This window comes from Monodelphis domestica, chromosome 6 (genome assembly GCF_027887165.1).
Source record: "Monodelphis domestica isolate mMonDom1 chromosome 6, mMonDom1.pri, whole genome shotgun sequence".
Classification (NCBI taxonomy): Eukaryota; Metazoa; Chordata; class Mammalia; order Didelphimorphia; family Didelphidae; genus Monodelphis; species Monodelphis domestica.
The window spans coordinates 82,766,423-82,791,325 of record NC_077232.1 but is presented as its reverse complement, the minus strand read 5'-3'; the positions used below and the strand labels follow the sequence as shown (position 1 = coordinate 82,791,325).

General features: G+C 39.4%; 1 protein-coding gene across 1 annotated transcript; it reads left to right on the top strand.

Moving 5' to 3' along the window:
• Positions 1–2,691: 2,691 nt before the first annotated feature.
• Positions 2,692–21,873, top strand: LOC107649371 (myb-like protein X). The gene is made up of 2 exons (XM_016423340.2): positions 2,692–20,382; positions 21,103–21,873. Exon 1 carries the CDS (start codon positions 3,546–3,548, stop codon positions 5,298–5,300), a length of 1,755 nt encoding a protein of 584 aa, XP_016278826.1. The 5' UTR covers positions 2,692–3,545; the 3' UTR covers positions 5,301–20,382; positions 21,103–21,873.
• The last annotated feature ends 3,030 nt before the right edge of the window (positions 21,874–24,903 follow it).

Here is a 24,903-nt window from a genome sequence, read left to right as displayed (position 1 = left end):
ACAATAATAATCCATTATATATATTCACAGACCATTATTTGATTATACTTTTTTTAATTAATGAGTACTGTCTTAATTTCCAGAGGTTTTTTTTTGCTATAATAAAAAGCTGCCATAAATGTTTTTGTACATTTGGGTCACGTTCCTCTTTCTTTGATCTGGGGGTGTAGGCCTAGCTAAGTCAAAGACAAATATAGTTTTGTGACTTTGAGATGATGATGGAAAATACTTTAGGAAAACAATAACTAGCATTTATATAGTACTTTAAGGTTTTCAAAGTTCTTTCCATCTTATGTCATGATTTGATCCTTGCAACAACCCTATGAGGTAGGTGCTTATTATTAACCCATTTTACAGGTGAAGAAACAGAGGCTGAGTAAGGTTGTACAGGGTCACATAACTAGTGTCAGAGAAAGGATTTGAATTCACTTCTTCCCAAGTCCAATTCCATCATTCTATTCGCTGTACCACCTAGAATTCAGGATGTCAGAGCTGGCAAGAAAAATAGAACAAAGAACACTCAGTGTCAGAATGGAAAGAAACCTGAAAATATTGGACATTAAAAGGAAGATTTGTAAAGGACCTTCCCACATAAAAATGTTAAAGCTGAAAAAACATTAGACACCATTCAGTGAAACTTTCTTGTTTTTGAGGAAGAAACTGAGGTCCAGAGATGGAAAGGCATGTTGCTACTCCATTATGCTTTCCAATACATCATCCCCCCCTACTACCTGAAGAAAACTAGATTTATGTATATATAACACTTCAGGGAAGGGACTTTGAAACAAGATTCATTAAAATAACCTATTATGGTTATTCATCTTATTTTATTCCAATTAATCTAGGAAAAACACTTTAGCCAAATGGAAAGAGAATCCGTTACCTTAAATCACAGCAGCCTCAGCCCAGAAGAAATCATTTTCCATGCAGGAGTCCAAAATTTATTTGTGTATTGAAGTCTATAAATAACCCTTATAGTCTCGATTTTAGTAAACTGGCCTGTGTTCTAGTCAATTCTCTTTCCCCTTCTCTGAGCCTCAATGTGTTCATCTGAGAAATGAGAGAGCTGGACCAGAGCAGAGATGTCACTCTGTGGTCCACAACACTTCCAATTAGGACTTAAACCAGATTAAAGTATAATTGGAAAATATTAGCAAAATTAATAAAAATACAATAAAACAATCCAAAATAAAAACCCTCAAAAAATGTGGTTTTCTCTTTCAATATGCAGCCTGCAGAAATCCTTGTGTACAGTTTTAATAGCCCCATTTCTACTTGAGTTTGACACCACTAGACTAGAAGATCCTTCTCTAAAGTATTAAAACTAGTAGTGTTGGTATTTTAACTCCCAGCTGTACCATAAGATCCATGAAGGCAGAATGGTACCATAACTAAGCAAAATTCCCTAAGCACACTGCTGCACATATCAATTCCGTTTCCTGGATTCTGTTCTAGTGTTCAGGTTTGTCAGTGCTCTGGGAGGTCAGAAACTAAAACTCAATTTGAAAGAGAATCTTCTCAACAGAAAAACAGAACAAAAGAATCACAAAATTGAAAGATGCCTCAGAGGTCATCTAGATCAACCCACACCTGAACAAGAAAACTCTCTACAATAACCGCAACAAGATTTCCCTTAAATACTTCCTTTGAGAAAAGCCCACTTGAAGAGAGCACTAGGAACAAGTCTGCTTTTCCATGTAGAGAGCATAAATCTGCCTCTCTGAAATCTCTCCTCATTGCTCTTGCATGACCCCTTGGGCCAAGCCAAATAAGTCTGATTGCACTTCCACAGAGCGTCACTTCAAAAACTTGAAGACAGATAATGGCCTCCCTGAATCTTCTCTTTTCTAAACATTCTCACTTCCTTCATCTGATTCTCATACATGATCTCAAAACCCTTCACAATTGGCGTTTGCTTTCTTCTGGATGTTCCCTAGTTTAATAACATTCTTTCTCAAATGTGGCACCTGAGGTGGGGAAAGGCACATCGATCGAGAAATATTGGCCTAGAAACTGTTATACTATTGACTGAAAGTGGGAACCTCAGGAGAAAAGGGCAATTAAAGGAAGTGAACAGGACTGTGGGCAGGGTGTCTGAAAATGTTTGAATTTCTATAACCATGCTTTAAAACAGAGGACTGTTTAGAATATACCTTTACTGAGCTGCTTACACACACACACACACACACACACACACACACACACACACATACAATTTGCAGAGTCTAATATATATATGTATATATATATAATCATACATATTCCTATGTGTGTATGTATATGTGATGTATATGTGTATATGTGTTTGTCTGGAGATTCACAAATGAGGTGGAGGAGGGTGGGAGAGACGGGGGGGGGGCAAAGAGAGGCAGAGAGAGGGAGAGGAAGAGAGACACACACAGAGACAGAGAGAGAGGAGAGGGGGGGGGAGAAAAGGAGAGAGAGAAGAAGAAGAAGAAGAAGAAAGAAGAAGAAGAAGAAGAAAGAAGAAGAAGAAGAAGAAGAAGAAGAAGAAGAAGAAGAAGAAGAAGAAGAAGAAGAAGAAGAAGAAGAAGAAGAAGAAGAAGAAGAAGAAGAAGAAGAAGAAGAAGAAGAAGAAGAAGAAGAAGAAGAAGAAGAAGAAGAAGAAGAAGAAGAGGAAGAGGAGGAGGAGGAGGAGGAGGAGGAGGAGGAGGAAGAGGAGGAGGAGGAGGAGGAGGAAGAGGAAAAAGAGGAGAAAGGGCACTTAGAAAGATCAGAGAAACAGAGAGATTTTTTTAAAGGACTAGGGAGAAACAAAGGAAAAAGAAAGGAGAGAGGAAAGTGTGAGAGAGAGAGATCCAGTTTGAAGAGGGTTAGCCCCTAGTATCAGGTAGACTAAAAGAAACAGGAGTTACTCTCCTTTCTGACCTCTCCAAGGGTTTCCTCTTTCTAATCTGCCTAGGGAGTTTCCTTAGCCTTACACAATGATCCCCTCTTTCTAGTCTGCCCAGAGGTCCCCCTTCTTCTAATCAGCCGAGGAAGTTCCCCTAAGATTTCATAGGGACCCCCTCTTTCTAGTCAGCCCAGGTTTCCCCTCTTTCTAATCTACCCAGGGGTCCCCTTCTTACACACCCTTTTTTCTAATCTGCCTAGAAAGTTCCCTTACACAAGAATCCCCTCTTTCTAGTCTGCTCAGGGGATCCCCCAGTGGCCTCTCCAGAGCCCCCTCTTAGCACCCCCTCCCCCAAGGCCCTCCTGTCCTTGTCCCCTTTTGGCTCCCCCTGCAGGCTGCGAGCAGCACTTCCTGCCTCACTTTCCTGCAGCCTCATCTTGGCTCAGGCAGAGCTAGGCTCAAGGCAGGCTGTGGTACTTGCTCCCTCGTTCCCTTTCTTCCTCAGGGCCCAGGACAGCACAAGACTGAGCCCTGAGAGAGAGGTAGATCGAACTAAAGTGTCTGAAAAAGAAGGCCCCCACCACAACAGAAGCCCCTCCCCTGGGCCCCAGCTCCTGAGGGAGCTCTGAGGCCTAGCCTCAGCCCATCCCCCCACCTGCCCCACTCTTGCTGGAGCCAAGCCCAAAGCCAAATGGGGACCCTGTTCAGGAGGACCCAGGAGCCTTCTTCCCTAGGTGGGGAGAACTCTGAGGGGGAGGAAAGTTCAGAGGCTAGGGAGAACACTGAGGCCGAGGAGCCTGGCCCTGTGGTTGAAGAGAATACTGAGGGAGGGGAGAGCTCTGTGGAAGACTTTGTGTCTGAGAAAGAGGAAAGGTCTGAGAGAAAGGAAACTCAGGAACTGGAGGAAAATGAGGGGAAAGAAGGGACTTCTCTGGAGGAAGAGACGCCTTCTGTTTCATCCAGTGAGGGGGCCATTGTGAGACCAAAAAGCTCTAGTGGGAGGAAGAATGGCATGGAACAAAGGAGCTCTATAGAGAAGAGTTCTGTGGAGGACAAGAGTTCTATGGAGGACAAGAGCTCTGTGGGAAGGCAGGCCTCTGGGGAGAAAAGTTCTGGATCAGGGATGAGTTCTGTGGAGGAAAAGATCACTAGGGGAAGGAAGAGCTCTGTGGGATGGGACCTTCCTGTAAGTAGGAAACCTTCCCGACAAAGAAAGCAATCCCTGAGAAGAAAGACTTTGACAAGGGACAGTGCTGGGAGAAGAAATAGCTTTACCATAGGAAAGAAAATTCTAAGAAAGGGTTCCTTCAGTAGCAAGAGCTCTGGGTCTAAAAAGAGTTCCTTGGGAGAGGACAATTCTTTGAGCCTAGGCAGTTCTATAACCAGGGAGAGCTCAATGAGCAAGAACAATTCTAAGAGAAGTAGAAATTATTTAGGAAGAAGAAGATCTATAAAAAGAAAGATAAGAAGGAAACATAGTATAGGAAGAAGTTCCAGGAGATTGAAAAGCCCTACAGGTCTAAAGAGAGATACAGAAGGAAAGAATTTTGTGAAGGAAGACAATTTGGTGGGAAGGGAGAACGTTGTGAAAAGGGAGAATGCTGCGGGAGAGAAGGGTCCTACCAAAGAGGAAGATTCTGAGAAAACAGAGGGTTCTGTGGGAAAAGAGACTTCTGAGGGAGTGGAGAGCCCTAGAGAAGTTGAGAGTACTGGAGAAGTTGAGAGTCCTGGAGAAGAGAGTCCTGTGGGGGATAAGAGTTCTGATGAAGGGGAAAGTTCTGTGGAAGAGGTCCTGTGGAAAGAGGGAGAAGAGGAAGAAGATAGTTCTGAGGAAGAAGAGTCTGTGGAAGCAGAGAGTTCTGAGGGGACTGCAGAGGAGGAGGACCCCAAGAGAGATAATAGTCCCAAGAAAGGGCAGAATCTTGAAGTAAAAGAAAATGTAGTGGAAATTAAGGGTACTGGGGAAGGAGAACATTCAAAGGGAAAAGAGGCTCCTGTGGAAAAGAAGCATTCTAAAAGAAGAAAGAGCTTTATCAGAAGGAAAACTTCTTTGGGAGGGAAGGCTACTATGGCAGGAGAGTATTCTAAGGGAAAGAAAAGTTCTGGGGAATGGATACATTCTAAAAAAAGGAAGAGTTATCTGTTTTGGAAGAATTCTATGTCAGGGAAAGGTTTTCTAGTAAGGAAGAGTTTTACAGGAGGGGAGAGTGCTAAGGGAAGGAAGAATTCTATAGAACATAAAAGTTCCATGGGAACAGAGAGTTCTAAGATGGGGAAAAGTGTTGTTGACTCAGGGAGAACTCTAGCAATAGAAATTTCAGGAGAACAGAAAACTAAAGAAGGGAAAATACCTGGGGAAAAAAAGCTTTCTGAAGATGAAGATAATTCTGGAGGAGAAGAACATGTCAAAGTAGAGAACTCTGTGAAAGCAAAGAATCTTGAGTGAGAACTTTCCTAACATTTAGTTGGAAGGAAAAGTGGACTCCTGAGCAAGACAATACTAATAACAATGGGCAGATTCCTGAGAAGTAAATAATCCCTAGTCCTCATTTCTTTCTCCCCATATCCATATTTCTGGCACACTAAAAATATAGAACCATTTCCCAATCTAGCTCCAGAGCACTATCGGGGGTCCTCTGACAACACTCTTCTGCAGAAACCCAAAAGGCAGTGCAGTCTTTATAACCAATTACTTCAGGCCATGAACCACAGAATCAAAAGGCCAAATTCCAGAGCCCAAACTCAGAGTAGAGGAACCAGAGGAATTAGACAGAAAATGGACTTGTCCCTATCCCTTTTCAGTTGGTCCAGAGCTATCTCCAAAACTCAGGGATGAGATCTCATATAAGGGGAATAAAACAATGATTATTTTGTGTGCCAACTAATAGTTACCCCCAGCTTGAATAATAATATTCCTAAATTCAGAGATCTCAGAAGTCATCTAAGTTTTACCCCAGGACAAAATTTCCTCTACATTGAGCCATATCCTGCAGCATCTGCTTGAAGACCTCCATTGACAGGGTACTCATCACCTCCTCAATACAACCCATTCCATTTCTAGATAGCTCTTACTGACTAAGAAATATGTTTGACTCCTCTCATCAAGCTAAGGAGATTTGCCTCCCTTTAACTTATAATTGTTTTATTCCTAGTCTCCCTTCTCAGACACCAATCAGAATAATAGGTCTCTTTTATTTCTGCTAGTTGTCATTATATATAGAGTCCATCTTCTCCTTATTAAGAGCATCCTAGTCCCCAAGAAACATGACTTCTCTCCAGCTCAAGACCACTCAAACAGACCAAATACAATCTTTATAATCAGGAAGAATTACAAGACATTTGGGGAAATATCAGAGAATAAGTCCTTGCTGGCCAGAGGCAGCATTAACTAATATTCTGATCATTTTTATTTAAGGAGGTAGGATGAGGGAACGACAATTAACATTGTGTTTTACCATAACACTCAGCATTTCTTTCAATATATGCATTTTCTCTAGCAAGAGCTTCCCCAAGTAAAATATCGAGCCAAAAGAGTCCTCAGGGAACCAATTAGCACCTAAGTCTCTAGAATCTCATTCCACTGTTCTTTCCATAGCAGTACACATGGTCTCTTTAGTCCTTACATTTCCCCAGCCTTCAAGAACCTTCTTCTCCCATTATAATCCCAATCCTCATAATCTCCCTTAATTTAATTCAGAAGCTACTACCCAAAGCAAAAGAAGTTTCTTGGTTTATCATTTGTAGAATCCCTTTTTTCCCCTTCTTGAATGCCTAAAGCTAGCCCAAGCTGATGAATACCCTTAATTTCTTTTCTCCACACATGCTATATTCTACATTTATACAATCATTCAAGCTATTCCTCAATGGCTGAAATGAATTTCTTCATCTCTGCTTTTCAGAATCCTACTTTTTCAAGGCTCAGACTAGGTGCCCCCCTCCTCCATGAAGCCTTTCCTTGTCCCCACCACCCAAAAGTATTATCTTTCTCCTTAATTTCCCTAGTCTTTTTTAATATCTCTTCCTTTGCCTCTGTCACATCCTATCTTATATTCTATTTAATTCTGTAAACAGTATTTCCCCATTAGAATATAAACTCTTTGAGAGCAGGACCTATGTCATACCACTGAATAAAGACCACATAGCTTTCCTTGGCATCCAAAGACTTCCACAATCTGACTCGAATATATCTTTGAAACTTTATCACACTTGTTAGGGGATTCGTGGCTACAGAACAGGGAGTCACAGAGGTACACGTGTAACTATTCACGCATGGCAAAATTCCTTCCACAACTCTCCACAACAAAAAATTAAAAACTATGAGGAACTGAGGGAGAAGATTGAATTAGTTCCAAGGAGTAGAAAAATCTGGGAGAAAAAACAGAAGTGTGGCAAGTGTGAAAAGTCAATGGGCATTCCTCTCAGTCAGGACTCGGGGTTTGACTGCTTTAGTGCCGTCACAAAACATAGCAAGTACAGAAGAGAGCACAAAGGAAGTGAACTATTTAATCGGATTTGATCTAGTTCTTCTTATCCTATTGAGTTAGTTGAGCTTGCTTCCCATTCTTGTCCCTGGGATAGAGAACTAAGGTCCAGAGAGTCAAAACTATTACAGTTATGCCAACCATGCTATGAAAGGAGTGAAACCTCCCTGGTTGCCTTAGACTGGAGAGGGGATAGGGCACAGAGGCTGAGGGAGCAGTTATCACTGTAAATATCTTGGCTTAGCACTACAGGTAGTGCTAACTTCTCCAACCATACTAGTTTCTCTCCAGATACTAACGGTCCTATCCTCATGTTTGGCAGGGAAATAGAAGGAAGGTTTAGCTTCTTAAAGCAGTGTCAGCCCACATTTATGACAAAGCGCTGGATATTTTCAGCAGATAATGTCTAAGTTTGTTTGGGGGACTTAGAGGCTTTTGCAAATCAGACTAGTCAATGATGCCAAAAACAAGAGAGAAAGCACCCATGGGAGGCTTGAGACTTGAGGGCTAACAGGGAGGAAGGAAAACACAAAGGGAGGTTAGGTTCAACAAAGGACAGATTTGGTCAGAAAGACCCCGTCAGACTTATTCAGGACAAGGCAGGAAGAAGCAGCAGAGGCAGGGGTAGTCCTTTGCAGAAGCAGCACTTGAGACTGGTAATCCCAACTTCAGGTCGCAGACTCCTCCTCCTAATCAGCATGAATGATGGCTAGGGTCTCATCCCCACCAGGGCCTGATAGCTCCATGCACTGAAGCTAGAGTCAGTACCTCCAAAATTAGGGCCATAAATTGACCCACTCTCACCCCTCCACATATACACCAAGGCCATTCCACACACTAGGAAACCCAACAGGGCAGCCAACAGCAGCCCACCTTCTAGGACAGTAGCTGACTATGCCAGGATAGGTGTTTTGTAAGGAAAAATTGGGTCTCACTCAGCCTCCTGATAAGTTTTCTACCTTGTCACAGAAAGGAAGGGGAGAGTTACCAAGGATGCATGCATGAGAGGGAGGTTTCAAACATGGAAGAACAGAAAAGGACAGGAGGCAGGAGAAAGGGTTCATAGTTCTAGAACAGAGATATCCTATCATATAAAAGAATTGTCCTGCCTCTACATCCTTTAAAACTAGAGGCTTGATCTTCAGACTAGCATGGTCTACCCATTGCCAAATGCTGCAAAATAACTGTAGGACAATTGGACACAACTGATTAGGCAAGCCTTCCTTGATAACAGGGCAAAGTTAAACAACTATTCAACAACGTGGGGCAAGGAAGAAATCTCACAAGTAAGGCACAAAGCACCTACTATTCAGGCTTGGGATAGTGGATACAAGTCTACAATATTCTTTTCTTCAAATGGTTGTTAGTTCAAGGAAGAGAAAGAAAAATTCCAGAGTTAACAAACCCAGTTACCCTTTGGAAGAATCAGTTGTTCTGTACCTTTCTCACCTGCCTCTCCATATTCTACTATGGATCTAGACTAATGGAGTTGTTCACAAAAGGATCTTTGGCTTAACTTTAAAATTATCTTTAACATACAGTGGGAGTTTATCTCCAATTAGCAACATTTCTTGCTGATTGGCCTTTTGTATCTTCTTCACTGAGAGTCACTTGTTACATTCACTGGGCTAGATGTTGAGTCTATTTTCCCTCAGTCCTCTGATCCCACTGAAGTTTGGGTCCAGAAATGGCAATCTGTATATGCCATGGGAAAACCGTAGACAGACTCGTAGTCCAAGGGGTTGTGGCAAAAGAAAACAACACAAAGGATTATCATTTAGGTCCTCCTGACATCTTTGTGGAGCCATTTTTCTAACCCTTCCCATCATTTCTATATATTTTACCTGATCTACTTCAGCTGTGCTATTTAGTGGCACTGACTTGTGAGAGCTTCAGTTATGTATCAGTTATCATTATTCATGTATCAGTTATGATTATTCATTAAAGAGTCTCAGACAACTTCTCTCTCTCATTCTCTCTGTATATGCATATGTATATGTGGTAGGAAGAAGGTACTACTCATTCATCAGGACACCTCCACACCTATAGCCAATAAATATTCAGTGCTCATTATGTGCCAGGCACTGCATCAAATGTAATAATATCAATAATAATTCCTAACATAAATTGGGCCTTCACAAATAGAAATGTTCCACCTAATGTATGGAACCAATATCAAAACAATCAGCATCAATTCCATGAAGCCAGATTCATATTAATATCCCCACTAGTCACCAGAAATAATTCTTCTACCCCCTGAAAACATGTTTTCAAATGAGGGAAAGAGAAACACATGGCAGTAAGAATAATAATATCTGGCAATAGTACAACAGTGGTGCATATAGTATTGTCCACATATATTGCAGACAGGCTAGCAACTCTAGCATCAATTGTAAAAAATAAGAGTATTAAGAACTTTGCATCAATTGTAAAAAATAAGAGTATTAAGAACTTTGCTTCTGTTCCCCAAATCACTTTTCTAATAGGAGTGAGGCTACTTCCTGCACAAGAAAGTACCTGATTTCTTAGATCTACTTTCTGCCTTGTTCTAAAGCACATTTTACAAATCATTTGAAAACCAGTTTTTCACCATTTACATACAAATCTTAGCTCAAGTCACAATATCTCTTTTGGAGGTAACAATTCTTTAACTAGTATGTATGAAACCTTTCAAGCTAGAGCAAGATCTATGCTGCAATTAATTCTAAAGATTCTATTCCAAGGAAGATGAACAAGTTTTAAAGAGACTTGTTTGGGATCCTTATCATGATTCTACAGTTAATTCTAAAGACTGTTCCAAAGATGAACAGATTATAGTGGAACTCATTTGAGACCCTTCTCAAGTAACTCATCCTACTCCCAGGTCCTACCATCAGCTTTTCTTTCTTCCATGGCTCCTCTTTCCCATCATGCAACCTTGTTAGTAGAGAGATCTATCCACAAACTAGGTGTAAAGTCCATGTTTAATACAACGCATTTTTTTATATTGGCTCCCAGAAAGCAGCTAGGTTTCCATTATTTTTCACTTCCTTTCAGTTTTGTTTTAATGATGTTGGGGGGATGGGGCTCCACAGGAAATATATCAAAAAAAAAACCTCGTTACAACTCCCAATATCCAGTCCCTTCTAGTTCAGAGGGAACCAAAATACCACAGAAAAATTACTACAGCTTGTTTCTTTACCATAATACAAGTAGAGTTGGATTATCCGAATTTCTTCTCACTGAACTCTTCCCAGTAGCTTTGGGTTTTCTTGGTTGATAGTATCAGTAATTTGCCTCCCAGTCAAGCTCTCACTTCAGAAATGTATGGAAAGGGGAGAGAGAGAAGAGGTAGGTTTGCCATAGGAAAGAGTCTGGAGTCTAGGAGAAAAGACTTGGTTTTTCCACTAGGAGATGTAATTGATCACCTAGAAGGGGAATTGAGGCACAAATTGTGGGATCCATCCTTCTAGCTGACTACATTGCTGACATACAGATGCCAGGTCTAACTGAGATAATAAACCTAATCAGACTTCCATTCTACTGGACATTGCATAAATGCACACAGAATAGCCAATCCTGGAAATGCCTTTTTCAGAGCACTTCAGGAAGGCTGAAGGCAGGAAACCAATGGTTTAACTGTCCAGTCTTCTTTCTAAAGACTGTGAGACTCACCAAAAAAAAGAGAACAAGAAAGAAAGATAAAGACTGAGGGTAAAATGGAGGAGGAAGATGTGCAGTGGAGGAAGGGGAGGCCACAAGATGAAGCAAGAGACCTAAACAAAGACTTTCCAGCACACAGCAGAAAGGAAATCTAGCTAATCTTTTGAAGGACCCCACATCTAGAATCCTACTAGCCTAGACTATTTGGAAGACTTCAAAGCCTGCACAAAAGTCAGATAGTCCATTGATGCTAACAGTAATAGATCTTTATGGGGAGGGAGGGAAGAGAACCTACTTAACACTTTGTTGTTTTGCAGTTCTCTGTTGCATTGTATCATGAATTTATAGTTATGAAGTGTTTTTGTCTTATGCCTCTTCTAGTCTATAAACTCCCTACAGACAGAGACTCTGGCTTTGTATTTCCCTCAGTTCATTCTAGGGTTTCAGTGCTTCACAGATGTTTGTTGAATAAATGAATGAATGAATTAGCAAAAGATTTTGCAATAAGAAGTTAATTAGAAAGGGATCTCACTGTGAGGTGGCTAATTTCAAACCAAATGGTTCTGTTTGGAGGGGTTATTTGTTCTTTGACTGCCGTGTGACATTGGGCAAGTTACTTAGCCTCTAGACCTCAAAATAGGGTCAATAAAACCTGATCCCTTTTCTTTTATAGGACTGTTATGAGTATCAAATGTGATACTGCATATGAAAATATTGGTTCAGAAAATATATACTCATAACACATGAAATTCACTTGGCCAACCATCTATCAGCTGTGACAAGGATGAGGCAAGTGAGACATTTGCCTTGGACATGCAAAACTAAGGGGGAAAAGAAGATTTATATGCTTATGTCAAATTTTAAGAGGTAAAGGAGAATTCCTTCCTTTCTGTTAACAATAAACTACAAAAGTGAAAAGTGATATGTTAATAGTAACTGTTTGAAGGCATGATACTTTGAGAGGAATTGTTTGAGTGTTTGAGATGAAATGTCTGTTGTGTCAAAATAATATATCTATTTTCTCTAAAGAACATTGAACTGAAACTTATAATGCCTGATCCCTTGTCCAAGAGCTGCTGCCATAAACTTGGCAAATCACTTATGTAATCTGAGTTTCAATTTCTTTTTCCATGAGATGATCTTAAAAGTTCCTTTTGGCACTCGAACTCTGCAGCATCGGAACTAGCTAAATTCATTCTCTGTGTAGGACTCTAAAATTGTACTTTACCCCAAGTCCTAGTGACTGCTTAGCCAAATGGATATATATAGTCACCACTATAGCTCCTGAATCCCACAAGGGTGCTATACACTTACACAAAATCAGTCACAATGGCATAATAACCTCTTAAACATAAGTGAGAGAGCAAAAGCAAGAATGGTCATACATTTACATATGTAGAAGGGGAAAAGTAGGACTCTTCAAAAATCATAATCCAACTCATGTTTGCAACATCAAATAGAATGGAAGTCTGATTAGGTGTGAGTCACATTCTCCTACCAATGAACACTGTGTGTGTGTGTGTGTGTGTGGAGGGTCACAGAGAAATTTATCAGTGAAGTACATGAATAAGGGCAGAACCCATGTCCCCAGGGGAACTCACAACTCTGGACTACAGATCTTGATACCTTTGTTCTCTTTAGGGAAAAGTCGATACCAAAGCCATTCCTTGCTACTCCTATGCCACTGGTATAAACACAAGCTACATTTGGAAGAACATTAAGAAAGTGTAAACTTTTTTTTAAACAAAACTAAATATATGCATATTTCAGCAGCAAAAGAGTTGTGAAGTTGTAAAGACTGTCTTTCCCTTTTTCCACATAACAAGGGGCATCATTAAACATCGGTCTAAGATCTTAAGGAAGAGCAATGCAGTCACTCACACTCACCTTAGTTGATGTAACTATATGATTTATCGTGTTCTTGCAAACCATTTGGTGATCATCACTGACACCAAGTGGGTGCTAGCCTTAGTATGGTCCCGGGAAATTAAATTAGATATTATAAATGCTCGAATGGAGTTGGATCTATCATAGACATAGACCAAACACTGAATAATCCATAACCATGAGGGGTGGTATGGTTTCATAATAAGAAGCCAAAGCTTACTACAAGTGCAGGAGTCTAGAATAAATAAACCCTAGGTACCCCTGCAAGTCCCAATAAAGAGTAGATCATAGAAACCTAAACAAATGAAATGGCAAAGTTTGTTTGGAGTCAGGGGTTATGCTTGTAGATGCTCACAAGTTATCTACCAGTCACTATCTGTATTCCATCTTTGAATGGCATCATTCTACATCACTCTACCCTTTACCAATAAATAGGTGAATTTGACCAAGAATCCTTCCAGGTACATAGTGTAATATATGGTTCACTTACCCTCCCCCCAAATAAGCACAATAATGTACTAACATGGAAATTACCAGCAAAATCCAAAACAAAGCCATAAAAATACACTGAAAGTTCAAATAGAGTATTGCTTTATCAGTTGGGTAATAACGGGGAATAGGATACAGTGTCAATCTTTGGAATCAGGAAGACCTAAGTTTGAATACTACTTCAGGCACTGACTGGCTGTGTTACCCTGGACAAGTCATTAGTCCCTTTTCTAGCCTCATTATTCATATCTATCAAATAGAATTGGTATCATTTACCTCACAGAGTTGTAAAGATCAAATGAGATAGTACATGAAAAATAATTTGCAAACCTTAAAGCACTATGTTAATGCTAATGATTCTTGTTATTATCCTAGAATGGGGGAAGGGAAGACAACTTCTATATGAACTAAGCTGTTGTCAAAGTTATTGTCTTGTCCAGTTATCATTGTCCTGTCTCATTGCTCAGCATCCTTTCATTTCTGCCTCTGACTAGAGGAACTATTCTCTATTATCAACAGACAAGTGGAGATGCCTTCAGGAATTAAATATGTATTCAATAGATCACTCCCATCAGAGAAAGGCATACTAATGATCTTGTCAACAAGAGTATGAATATCCCCATGTCCCACCAGGGGAAGGAGGTATCAAACTCACCAACAGAAAGGTCCAGTGGCAAATTATATGACTATCATCCTGAATAGGACATTCTAATGGTGTTATCCTCTATTGCCATGGCCCTTTGCCTCTTCCTGAACTAAAGACCATTTCTTATTGTTAGTGACAATTTACTGTGAAAAAGTATCATGATGGGCAATGCGATACATTATGGCTGCTGAGACGAAACTCCCTACATGCCAATATACTTTGTGTTTTCATCTACACAATTACCAAGTGTAGTTATTTGTCCCCACTCTTGCTTCCATCTTGAGGATGATTTGAACCTCTACCCTTTCTGGGAATATCTAGAGTTAAGATGCCCAGCACCTAACATTCAGGGAGACTTTCAAATCATTCCTATTATAAAGCTTCCTCAAGGTTATGGTCAGGAAGTTAGGAAGCCTGTGATACATTTGGTCTTTTTGTAGTTTAAAGGCAAACTCCCAGAAAGAGACATGAGGGATTCGGCACAATGGATCATAATCCTCTTTGAGACAATAATTTGCCAGATTCTTAGTAAAATCTATTAGAACCTTTCTAGATCAAAGCTTCCCCTCCCTTTACCTCCTCAAAGACTGTCTCCACTGGACCATTTTTTGAGATAAGTGCTACCCTTGTACACAGACAGGACAAGTGTCTTGTACCACTCAGCTTGGAAGAACACATACAAACGAAACTGCATTTATATTATTTAATATTGCTTAGAGTAATCTTTTCTTTGAATAATCCATTCTGCTATTTGGAACCAGGTTAGCCAAACTGAGATAGTCATGAGAGTATCAATTATCTAGGGAGCCTAAATCTTGCCTTTATTTGTGAATGTAACCCTTCTGTTCACTTATCAAATTAAAACTTTTATTCAGTAGTTGTTTCCTTATGCTAAAATACAGACTCTCTTATAAAGAATATATTAAAACTTTAGGAGTGCAATCCAAATGCCCAATTAATCATCAATGTTGTTTCTGAACCCAGATGCCCTCCTCCCTTAATCAAATAAGAGTTTCATTCAGGAGAATATCCTTGCCACTCAAATAAAGTATTAGATCTTATAGAATCATTCCTTAATTTATTAGAAGATTCCCTTGGTCTGGTAAGCCAGGCTCACTCATCTATGAATCTGCTAGTCTTAGAGTTCTCCTATATATTAGACACCATTTCTCCTGCTCCTTAAAGAAGTGGAAACATCAAAGAAATGTGACAACTATGTCATCATGCCCAAGGTACAGTCCCTAAATGAAAAGGACCTTAACTCTAAGATATGAAATGGGTACATCAGAAAAGACATTGAGGGAATCTAGATGAATTGGGATTACCTTATTCTCCAGCCACTGTTACTGGCTACCTATTCCATAACCTAAATTCAAATACAAGACTTAAGTGATAACTTGCCATGCAAATGCAGGATGAAAGAAATTATACACAAAATGAGATCCAAAGATTAAGTGAATAAAGAGCTCCTAAAGGAGCTTCTATAACTATTTGAAAAGGAAAACACAATGGAGTGGAGACTACTGTCAGCTCACAGGAAAGCCCCAATGGAATATCTCCATACTTTGTCCTTCATCTACACTCTGATCATGAGGAAGAAGATAAACAGATTAAAATATGGTGCCTAATGAAAGAAGGAATTCTCCCTTTGACAAACCCTCACCAGAACTGGTGACCATGTTGTTAAATTACTGTGGATTTTAGCCTTCTTGGGAGCCTGTTTACAGGCAAGTCACTGAGAAAGTAATGGTGAAAATATGGCACATTGTAGGAGCAATGGGCCCCAGAATGCACCCTCCCGTGGTCCCACTTGACTATGAATATATTACAAGAGTAAATATCTTAGGTGATTGGCGTATTTCCTTTTTTATTTAGTTTCTTAATGCAAAGCATTATGCTTACTGACTGGGTGAAATGGAAATTTCCAGAGCTCCTCAGTGTGCTGGTGAAGTCTTTCAGCCAGCTATCACTAGCCTGTGTCAGGCCTGGTCTTAAACCCTAACTAATCCAATGCTGACATCTTCAAAGGAAGGCGAAATATAGTCCTATGAAGAGATTCTTCATCTCAGGAATGTTTATAAAGGCTCTGAGGCCAGAACCAAAAGGACCTATATTTCAATGTCTTAAATCCTAAAACTCAGGGGAGGAAAAAGAGACATTAAAATTAACAACATAATTAAAGGATATGGAACATAATTTGCATAAGTGTACCTGAAAAGAAAGTTTTCAATTAAATCAGTAGTACTGGTGAGTTCTTTGAAAATCTCAGAACTCTGGATGGTTTATCAGTTGGAACTATATTGCGAGTTTCAGATGACTGGTCTTAACAAGACAGACCACACTCTTTTTTTTTCTGCTTTTTCTCTCTGTCCCCCTTTGAGTTCAGACAATATTAATGTTGTAGACCATCATAAAAAAAAATAGCCTGTTATTTAGCTTACATTGCCAACCAATGACAAGATATTCATTGACTGGTTTGGACTGGGTTTCAGAAACAGTGATACCTGGAACATAGTCCAAGAATTAAGTGAATTGTTAATTTTTTTCTTGGATTTACTTCCTGGAGTTCATATTTGTTGTGTTTAGACTGCTTTTCTTAAGTCCCCTTGAACTTTGAAAAATTAGGACAAATGAAAAATAAGGAATAGTAATTCTTTCCCAAATTGGACCTGGTGACCAGTTGTTGACCCAAGTGCAAAGAGTGAACTGATGAGTCAATACTAGACTTTTGCAAAGTCTAAAGCATTACATAAATGTGGCTATTATTTCTCTCCAGATAGTATATAATATTAGCTATTATTTCTCTCCAGATGCTATATCTTTCCAATATTAGGGAATTTGCATATCAAGATAGGAATCCAAATATGCATGAACAATTGAACAAACCACTTACTCGACTCCAACCAGGACAATAAATCGGTGGTTTCTAATGAGTCAGAGATTAAGGAGGTGGTTTCCTGTACTTCCATAGAGTGCATGCCTTGATTGAAAACCAAGGTCCACAGACTTTGCTTTCCAATTATTGATGAGTGAGAACCCCCTCAATTCAAAACTGACTGCTTTCTTGGAAAAGAAACACCACTTTCATTGATCTTTAAAGTTAGAAGACCTTAAAATGTAGAAAGAAGAGTATTTCTTCACCCTCAGGGAAGAGCTAAGAAATAATCCGTGGCTAAGAGAGGCAGAATGGTGAAAGTATGCATCAGAGGACCTGGGTTCAACTCCTTGCTCTACTACCAATACTGTAAAATTGAGCAAGTCATTCACTTTTTCTGTGCCTTCATTTACTTATCTGTTAAAAAAAAATTAAATATATGGAGGGAAGAGTAGATAATTTCTTCCAGCTCTAAATCTTTGGTCCTAGCTTGTGATCTGACTTAACCAAAAATGGTAAGAGCATCCACACATCTTTTTCCCACATTTGCTCTTCTTCTGGTTAAGAAGATAAATTAATATTTGACTTTGCTCTTGTTATATCTGTATTTTTTTTACTTTGCTCTTGTTTCATCATATCATCCAGTAGAGCAATAGTATCTTAGCCCTATTCTAACACTTTCCATTATCTGATGGCCAGAAGAGCAGGAGCTTTGGGGTCTATGATGTCTATCAGTCTACTATTCTTTTCTGCTGGAATCAGAAAGCACAAGTCTTCCTCTGTCCTGTCTCTATATTCCTGCTGGACTAGAAATCCCTCCTTATCCCTTTCTAGTTGTCCACATTGAAGACCCATTCAATTTAGAACAGGCATGGTTTGGTATTCTATTTCCATACTCCTTTCAGAATTATTAAATGGCTCAACACTTTCCTTAGCAAATGGGTTTAATGATCAAGAGGCAGAGAATAAAGGAAAAATAACTATGACTAACACAAGTGTTAAAGATTCACAACCTTCTCAAAAATGTTGTAAATATTTCACTTTTTCCCTCTGGGGTTCCCTGCCCCAGTCATTACTGTACCTTTTTTAAATGGTTAATGCAGAACTCTCCTTTGTAATTTGCTTGTCCTAGGAGTGGTCCACTGGCTGTACAGAGTAGAAATTTTATGGCAGAAGAAAAGGAATTCAGAAATACATTCCAAATATGGGATCCAATGACAGAGATTTGACTAGTAATGCTACTAGACTACATTTGCTTTTGAGAAAATGTTACCATGAATTATAGCAACTTTCACAACTTTGTTTTAAATTTGATGGGTCTTCAGTCTTGGTGACCAGTCAGGTTCTTGAGATTAACTCCCATGAGGTATTAGAACAACAGGAATACATCTGTGTTCGCTTTATGAGCTGTCTTTCCAGATGCAATGGTTTGAGACATATTTGAAGTGGAGACTTCATTTTAAGATGGAGTTGCAAAAAGAAAATTTTAAATGGAATTACAGACCTCTATTAATATAGCAATCTGGAATTGTGGCCATTATGCCATGGAAAAAGAAAAGACTGGGCAAATTATTTTACCTTTTTTTTCAGGGTCTTCTTGCTGGCTACTAAGGGTTCTCATATATAGGCAAATATGTTATTGTGCTAATATTGCATATTACTGCATGCATAATTAAATTCTGTTGTGGAAAACAGAATGCTGTTATTCGAGTATTTGTTGCAGACACCTATTTTTCCTATATGTTGTGATGAGGAATATGAAAGATATAAATGTCTACAGCAATTAAATGTTAAGGTTATCTACATAAGAACTAGGAAGAATTACTACTGCTGCTTTGATAATATAATGTCCTTACCATGTTCTTGACTGGTCTACTGTATATATATATATAAACTCCCTAGTTCTACAACACTTTTTACATGCCCTATTGTTGTGATGTTTGTAATATTCAAATATTCCATTTGAGCAGTGAAGAAATTTCACCTCAGCATTTCCCCTCTCCATGCATTTCTCTCCCCTCCTTAATTGTCCAGAGCCTAAGTTCAGGCAGCTGACCTACCAACGTGACTCAAATAAGGGTGCTCTATAAGAGAGAGTTACCCGATAATGTGTCAAGTGGCTAAACCACAGTATTTGAACGACTAACTGGCTGTGGCACAGCTACTGGGAAAATTATAAAAATGTATTTCTACTGTAGCCCGTTGAGTTCATTCAGTCAGCAATCACTGGTCTGTGTCCTAGTAGTCTGGCCTTGTATCTAGGCTGATCCAAAGTTGATTTTATCTTCAGAGACAGTCAAGATGGAATATGGACTGACCACACAGGGATTCTTCAACTGATGATTTTCCAAGAAAGCTCTCAGTCCAGATAAAAAGTACCCATTTTCCTAAGTCAAAGGGTAGAGTTCTTTCATTCCCAGCAATCTTAATGCTGGTGGAAATACAAAATTTAAAAAATTAGGAGTAGGAGAGGCTATTACAACCAACCCTTTTCCATCTTAATCTCAAAGTGATTTGCAAGGCACCTGGGAGTGTTATAATTGCTGAACAAAAAATGTCACATCAGCACCAGAAAGTTCCTTTGAAGTTTTCCTAAACAAAGTCCCTAGGTTAATTTGGGGGGGAAAAAAGACAAAGGATAGATGTTGCCCTGGGAATGAGAGTTATAAAACAATTTTCTAATCCTATAGATCTTCAAATATACCCATGATAAAAAATGGATGAGATTAAACATGGGAATTGGAATAATAATTTTGTAGTCAGAGGTTTGAAATCATAGATATCAATACTGACTCTACCTATCTCTTCCTACATGCCATCTCCTATATCCCCATCACCCAGGAAAGAAAGGACCTCATCTAAGCAGACTACATCATTCCACCATAGTCCTGATGACATGATCATTTCTTGAGGGATCTTTTAGTGCAATATTCTAGAATTCTAGGAACAGGCAGCCATATGAACCCAAGGTATACTTTGCTCAGAATCCGAAGTAGAACGTGGAGCTTCTACTTTGACTATTTTATTGTCACTTGCTGTTTCCTTATCAATTTTTCACTCTCAGAATTGACCCTGGGAACTCAAGATCAGAATTAGACACAAAGATTATTGCAAATTCAGATGCAGCTTTGTTTTGTAGGCCTAAGGCCTAAATCATATAGTATGCTGAGGGGAGAGATCTTGAGCCCAGCAAGAGGGAAAAAAAAGTTCAAAAGACAGACTTAAAAATGCCTTGGGGTTTCGCTCACTAGCTGGCTGGGGTTGCATCACAAATGAGCACATCCTAGCTAAAATGCTGGCCATGCAGATGACAGCAAAGAACCACAGAGGACCCAAAGAGGCCACTGAGCATCAGAAGACAAAAAGATGGCAACAACAGCAGAGAGAAGTCGCCAGAAGATGCAGCACTGCAGGCAGAACAGAGAAGAGAGCCCTGTTGGTTAATCAGAGACAGCAGGGCCCTCAAGGACATCACCAGAAGACAATGGTGTCTCAGCAGCAGCCAAGGGTATGATTTACCATAAGTATTTTTTAACTCTTTTATCCTCCCTCTTAGAGTCAATACTCTATATTAATTTCAAGGCAGAAGAAGGGTAAGGGCTAAGGCATGGGGGATAAGTGACTTGCTCAGGCTCACACAGCCAGGAAGAGTCTGAGGTCACACTTGAACCCAGGACTTCCATCTCCAGGCCTGACTCCTAATCCCAGTGAGCCACCTGTCCCAATTTACCACAATTATTAATGTTCCTTAGTTTTATCTGTTCTTGTGAGTATCCCCTTATTAAGGAGCTCCCTATAGGGAGTATATTCCAGTGGACATGGGAGCATTTTCTTGGCTCTTATGCCACTATACTACTTGATTCGATATTTTTTTTTCTTTGAATGTATGTTTCAAAGCAAACACATTAGTGTGCAAAAGATACAAGCTATGCTTATTAGTATACACTAACCCATAAAGCACTTCAAACACTGTAGAAGGCCTACAGGAGGAATTCCTTTAGAGGGTGGAAAGGTGATCTGAGTGGCCAGGTCTAGAGGGTATTATTTTAATTTTAACTATTTGGCAGTCATTTTTGCCCAATGTATATGCTACCTAACCTAAAATAGAATGTGTAATCCATTTCATCTATTTTATGGTACTTGACATTTCTTTATTAATTGATTTGGGAAATTTTTCATAATTAGATATAAAAATTAACATGCTTTTAATTGCAACTTTGCCCCATAGGCCCAAAGCTCAAGACACATAGGAAGCTGGAGAGAGAGAATCTGAGCCCAGCAAGAGAGGAGGCAATAGCTAACTGGCTGGGGTTTGCATCACAAAAGAGCTACATATAACCACATTACAGATGAAGAGATCAACCAGCAGCCACAGTACATCAGGGTATAGAAGACTGAAAGAGGCCATATAGATGCTGAAACCAGCAGATGGTAGCAAAAAAACAATGCAGCACAGATGCCTTTGCAGACAGAAAAGATACCCCTAAGGAGAAAAAAAAAAGCAATAGCAGAGGACCCTAGAGCTCAACTGATTATATCACCAGAGGCTCCCTCATTAGTGGCTCAGCAGCAGTAGGGATGGGATCTGGCTTGACCATGCAGGACCACATGGCTCCCCTATGGAGGTGCCCAAATCTGTGTTTCCTGGTCACCTGTGTGTGTCCCCACCTGGTAGTGTGGTAACTTGGGGAAGGATGTATCCCAGGATAGATGAGGGACCTTTCTTTTCATTTATTTTGCTATACTGTTTAAAAAAAAGAGGTCTTTTGCTCTGAACTAGTGGGTCCTTTGGTTAACCTGGTAAAAACAAACATATCAGCAGGTAATTTTAAACTATGTTTTTGAATGTGCGCTTAACTACACAGTACCTCGAATATATTGTCCAAGGAGTCCACTTGTAAGGGTCCAAGATGTGTTCAGTCAGGAAGCTCTTCTTTTTTTTTTTACATTGATAAATGTATATATATTTTCAGTCTCAAATAAATGTTTTTCAGATTCAGAGGCAAGTTCACTCATTACTTTCAACATCAGAAACCTAAGAGTAAGAATTAATGAACCAAGACTGTGGGAACTACAATACGTGATCGTCTGGAGCTCTGTCCTAGGCCAGCAGCATCCTTTTCACCACCACTTAGCTCTTGTCACATGGCCACGTACTGTCACATACACAGGAAGTTGGAAGATTTCCTGACCCTAAACAATAACTTGTAATCATTGACATGCAGAAGGGAAAGCAATGTGGGACTGAAAGGTATACAAAATGCTTTGCCTCTTCTCCGCTGTCATGGTTACCTGTAAGGGAAGCCCTAGAGGCAGCATCATTTGTATCTTACAGATGAGAAAAGTGAGCCTCCGTGGAGGTGATGCGCTGCCTTTTCTCACTGATCATTAAGAAGTAGAGACAAGGGTGGAAGGTCAGGAGTTTCTGGTTAAGTCCAGTCCCCTTGCCACTCCACTAGAGCTGCTTTCATTTGCGTGTCCCCAGAGCCCACCACAGTGTATTTTGTGTGTTTATTGAAATAGATCAATAGCATTATTCCATACTATCCAAATCCATCTGGGCCCTCATTACATCAGGGCATTTCCTTAGTTTATGTCTAATGGACTCCCTGTCACTCTTCACACAGTAGATAATATGAACTTCCCCTTCTGTTTAGGACTAAGTGGTAACTGTTATAGCCTAATTATATGAACTTTCCCAGGGGGTTTTGGTTCCGGAGAGACTACTACCATGCAATCCGAAAAGTAGCAGCAACTTGTGAAAATGACTATCACGTAAACTGCTTTAAGAAAAAGGAAAGTGAAGCATTTTAAATCTGCTTCTTCCTGCCCTCCCTTGTTTCTTCCAACTCCTAGCAAGAACTAGGTAAGTACAGTTATATTCCTTTCCGATGATCCAACTTCCCATGCAATCACATTACATACCTTGGAAATTCAGAAGACTACTAATATTAGTATGTCCTACCGATGTACTGTTTTTGTTCCCTTCCCACCTTGCGGAAGACTCCCCCATGACATTTTCTCAATATTGTATTTTGATTTTCAGTCTCCCAAATTTAAAGGAAACCACAAAATAAATTGCTAGAATTAAGTTGCAAAAAATATGAAAATTGTTAGAAAAGAGAAGTGAAACATCTTTTGGTTCCCCAAGTAGAAAAAAATCACTTAAACAAAAATATGTATGCTCATCTCTATACATGCATACATTTACAAAAATCTCTCTGGTTCTTCACAATCAACTTCACACTAAAATTATTCTTCCTTCCTGACTAAACTTGAAGAGATATGTATACTGATGTTTTCTACTATATTTCACAAATATGTAATGCTAGATTTCAAAAAACTTTTCATTCTAGTTCAAATCAGGTTGATTTAGAAATTCTCACTGACACTCTGCCTCTTCCCCACCCCCACGCCCAGTCAGAGTCTGATAAATTATTTCTAAAAGTTCTTTGTATCTTTTAAAGGAGGGAAAGGATAATATGCTCAAAATCACATAAACAGCAACGAATACACATTTAAGCAGACGCACAAACTGATAAAGAAAGTCATGAAACACAATATATCTACAAATAGATATAAGCAGATTTAACCCTGAAACATTAAAATATTTAAAGTATTTATTTGCTAACATTCTTAGCCCTGCTCTTAAGCCTGAATTGGGAAAAGAAAATCTTCATCAACATACGCTGGAGCGGAAAGATTTAGCCAGAATCTCAACTTCCACTGTATCTGCTAATTCCATTTTCAGCATGGGACATCTCTTATCCTATCCAGCTACCAAAGACTGCTATGCAATCTCTATGGGTTCTTCCAAGCTTGGTTCCAAATTAATGCAACATGTCCATTGCTCCCCTTTTGTCCTGACATCCACTTTAATGAAGCAACTTGGCCTTTCCCCTATTCCTGATAACACCAAATATGTTCATTTAGTGTGAGATTTCAAGGAACCAGAGACAATGCTAAACTCACTATAGCTGATCCAATGACAGGGTTTATTATAGGCTGGTATTAAGCACTGGTGGACATACTCATCATAAGAAGGATGCAAGATGATGCATATGTTCTCACCTCACTGTACCCTACTAGGTCCCTGTCTTTGGTTCTCAGAAATAAAGTCACACATCATAACTGCTCCAAGAGACTTGACTCTACCTACTTGTAGCCAGACAACTACTAAGAACTAGATGGGCTTATGCTGAGGTAGAAAAAGGGAGATGAAGCCTTTTGGAAATCTTCCCATCTATGTCGAACAAACCCTTAGAACCTCTGCATAGAATTATTCAATTACCAAACATTTATTAAAGTCTTACTGATATAAAGGAAAGACAACATCATCAGTCCTCAAGGGGCTTACAACATAAACCAAGCAGTGTGAACATGCAAGGTAGCTATAGAGAGGAAGATCCAAGCAGCTAGGAGCACTAAAAAGGATCTCCCGGAGAAGCCGGGTGTTAAAGGAAGCCCAGGGTTTCCAAGAAGAAGAAATGAGTTGGAAAGCAATCCAAATGTAGCTGACATCCTATGAAAAAAGTCTCAGAAATAAAATATAGAGGGTCATATCTAAAGGGTAAAAAATGGGCCAGTAGGTTTAAGAAAAGAGAGTATAAGAACACTAATGAGACAGGGTCTAGATTGCGAAGAGCTTTAAATGGCAAACAAAAGACTTTTATTTGATCCTGAAAGTAATAAGGCACTATTGAAGTTTATTAAGGTAGTGCCATGGTCAGAAATGTGCTGTAGGAAAGTCACTTTAGCAACAGTATAGAGGATTGTTTGGAATGAACCAAGTGAGACTTGTGGTCAGAGGGTTACTTCTGACTCTAACTCAGAGAGTTAATATATATGATGGAAAAGAAGAGAATGTATACAGATGTTATAGAGGTAGAAATAACAGAATTTAATTTGCAACTCAAAACTTTTTAAATTAATTTTAAAAATTGATTTTTGCATGGAATCAGGGGAAAATAAAATGTTATTTTTTTTAAAAGAAATGAAAAGAATTGGTAACTAATGAAGTTGAACTCAT

Coding starts and splice junctions, on each gene's coding strand:
- LOC107649371 (XM_016423340.2), top strand. CDS start 3,546: ATGGGGACCCTGTTCAGGAGGACCCAGGAGCCTTCTTCCCTAGGTGGG.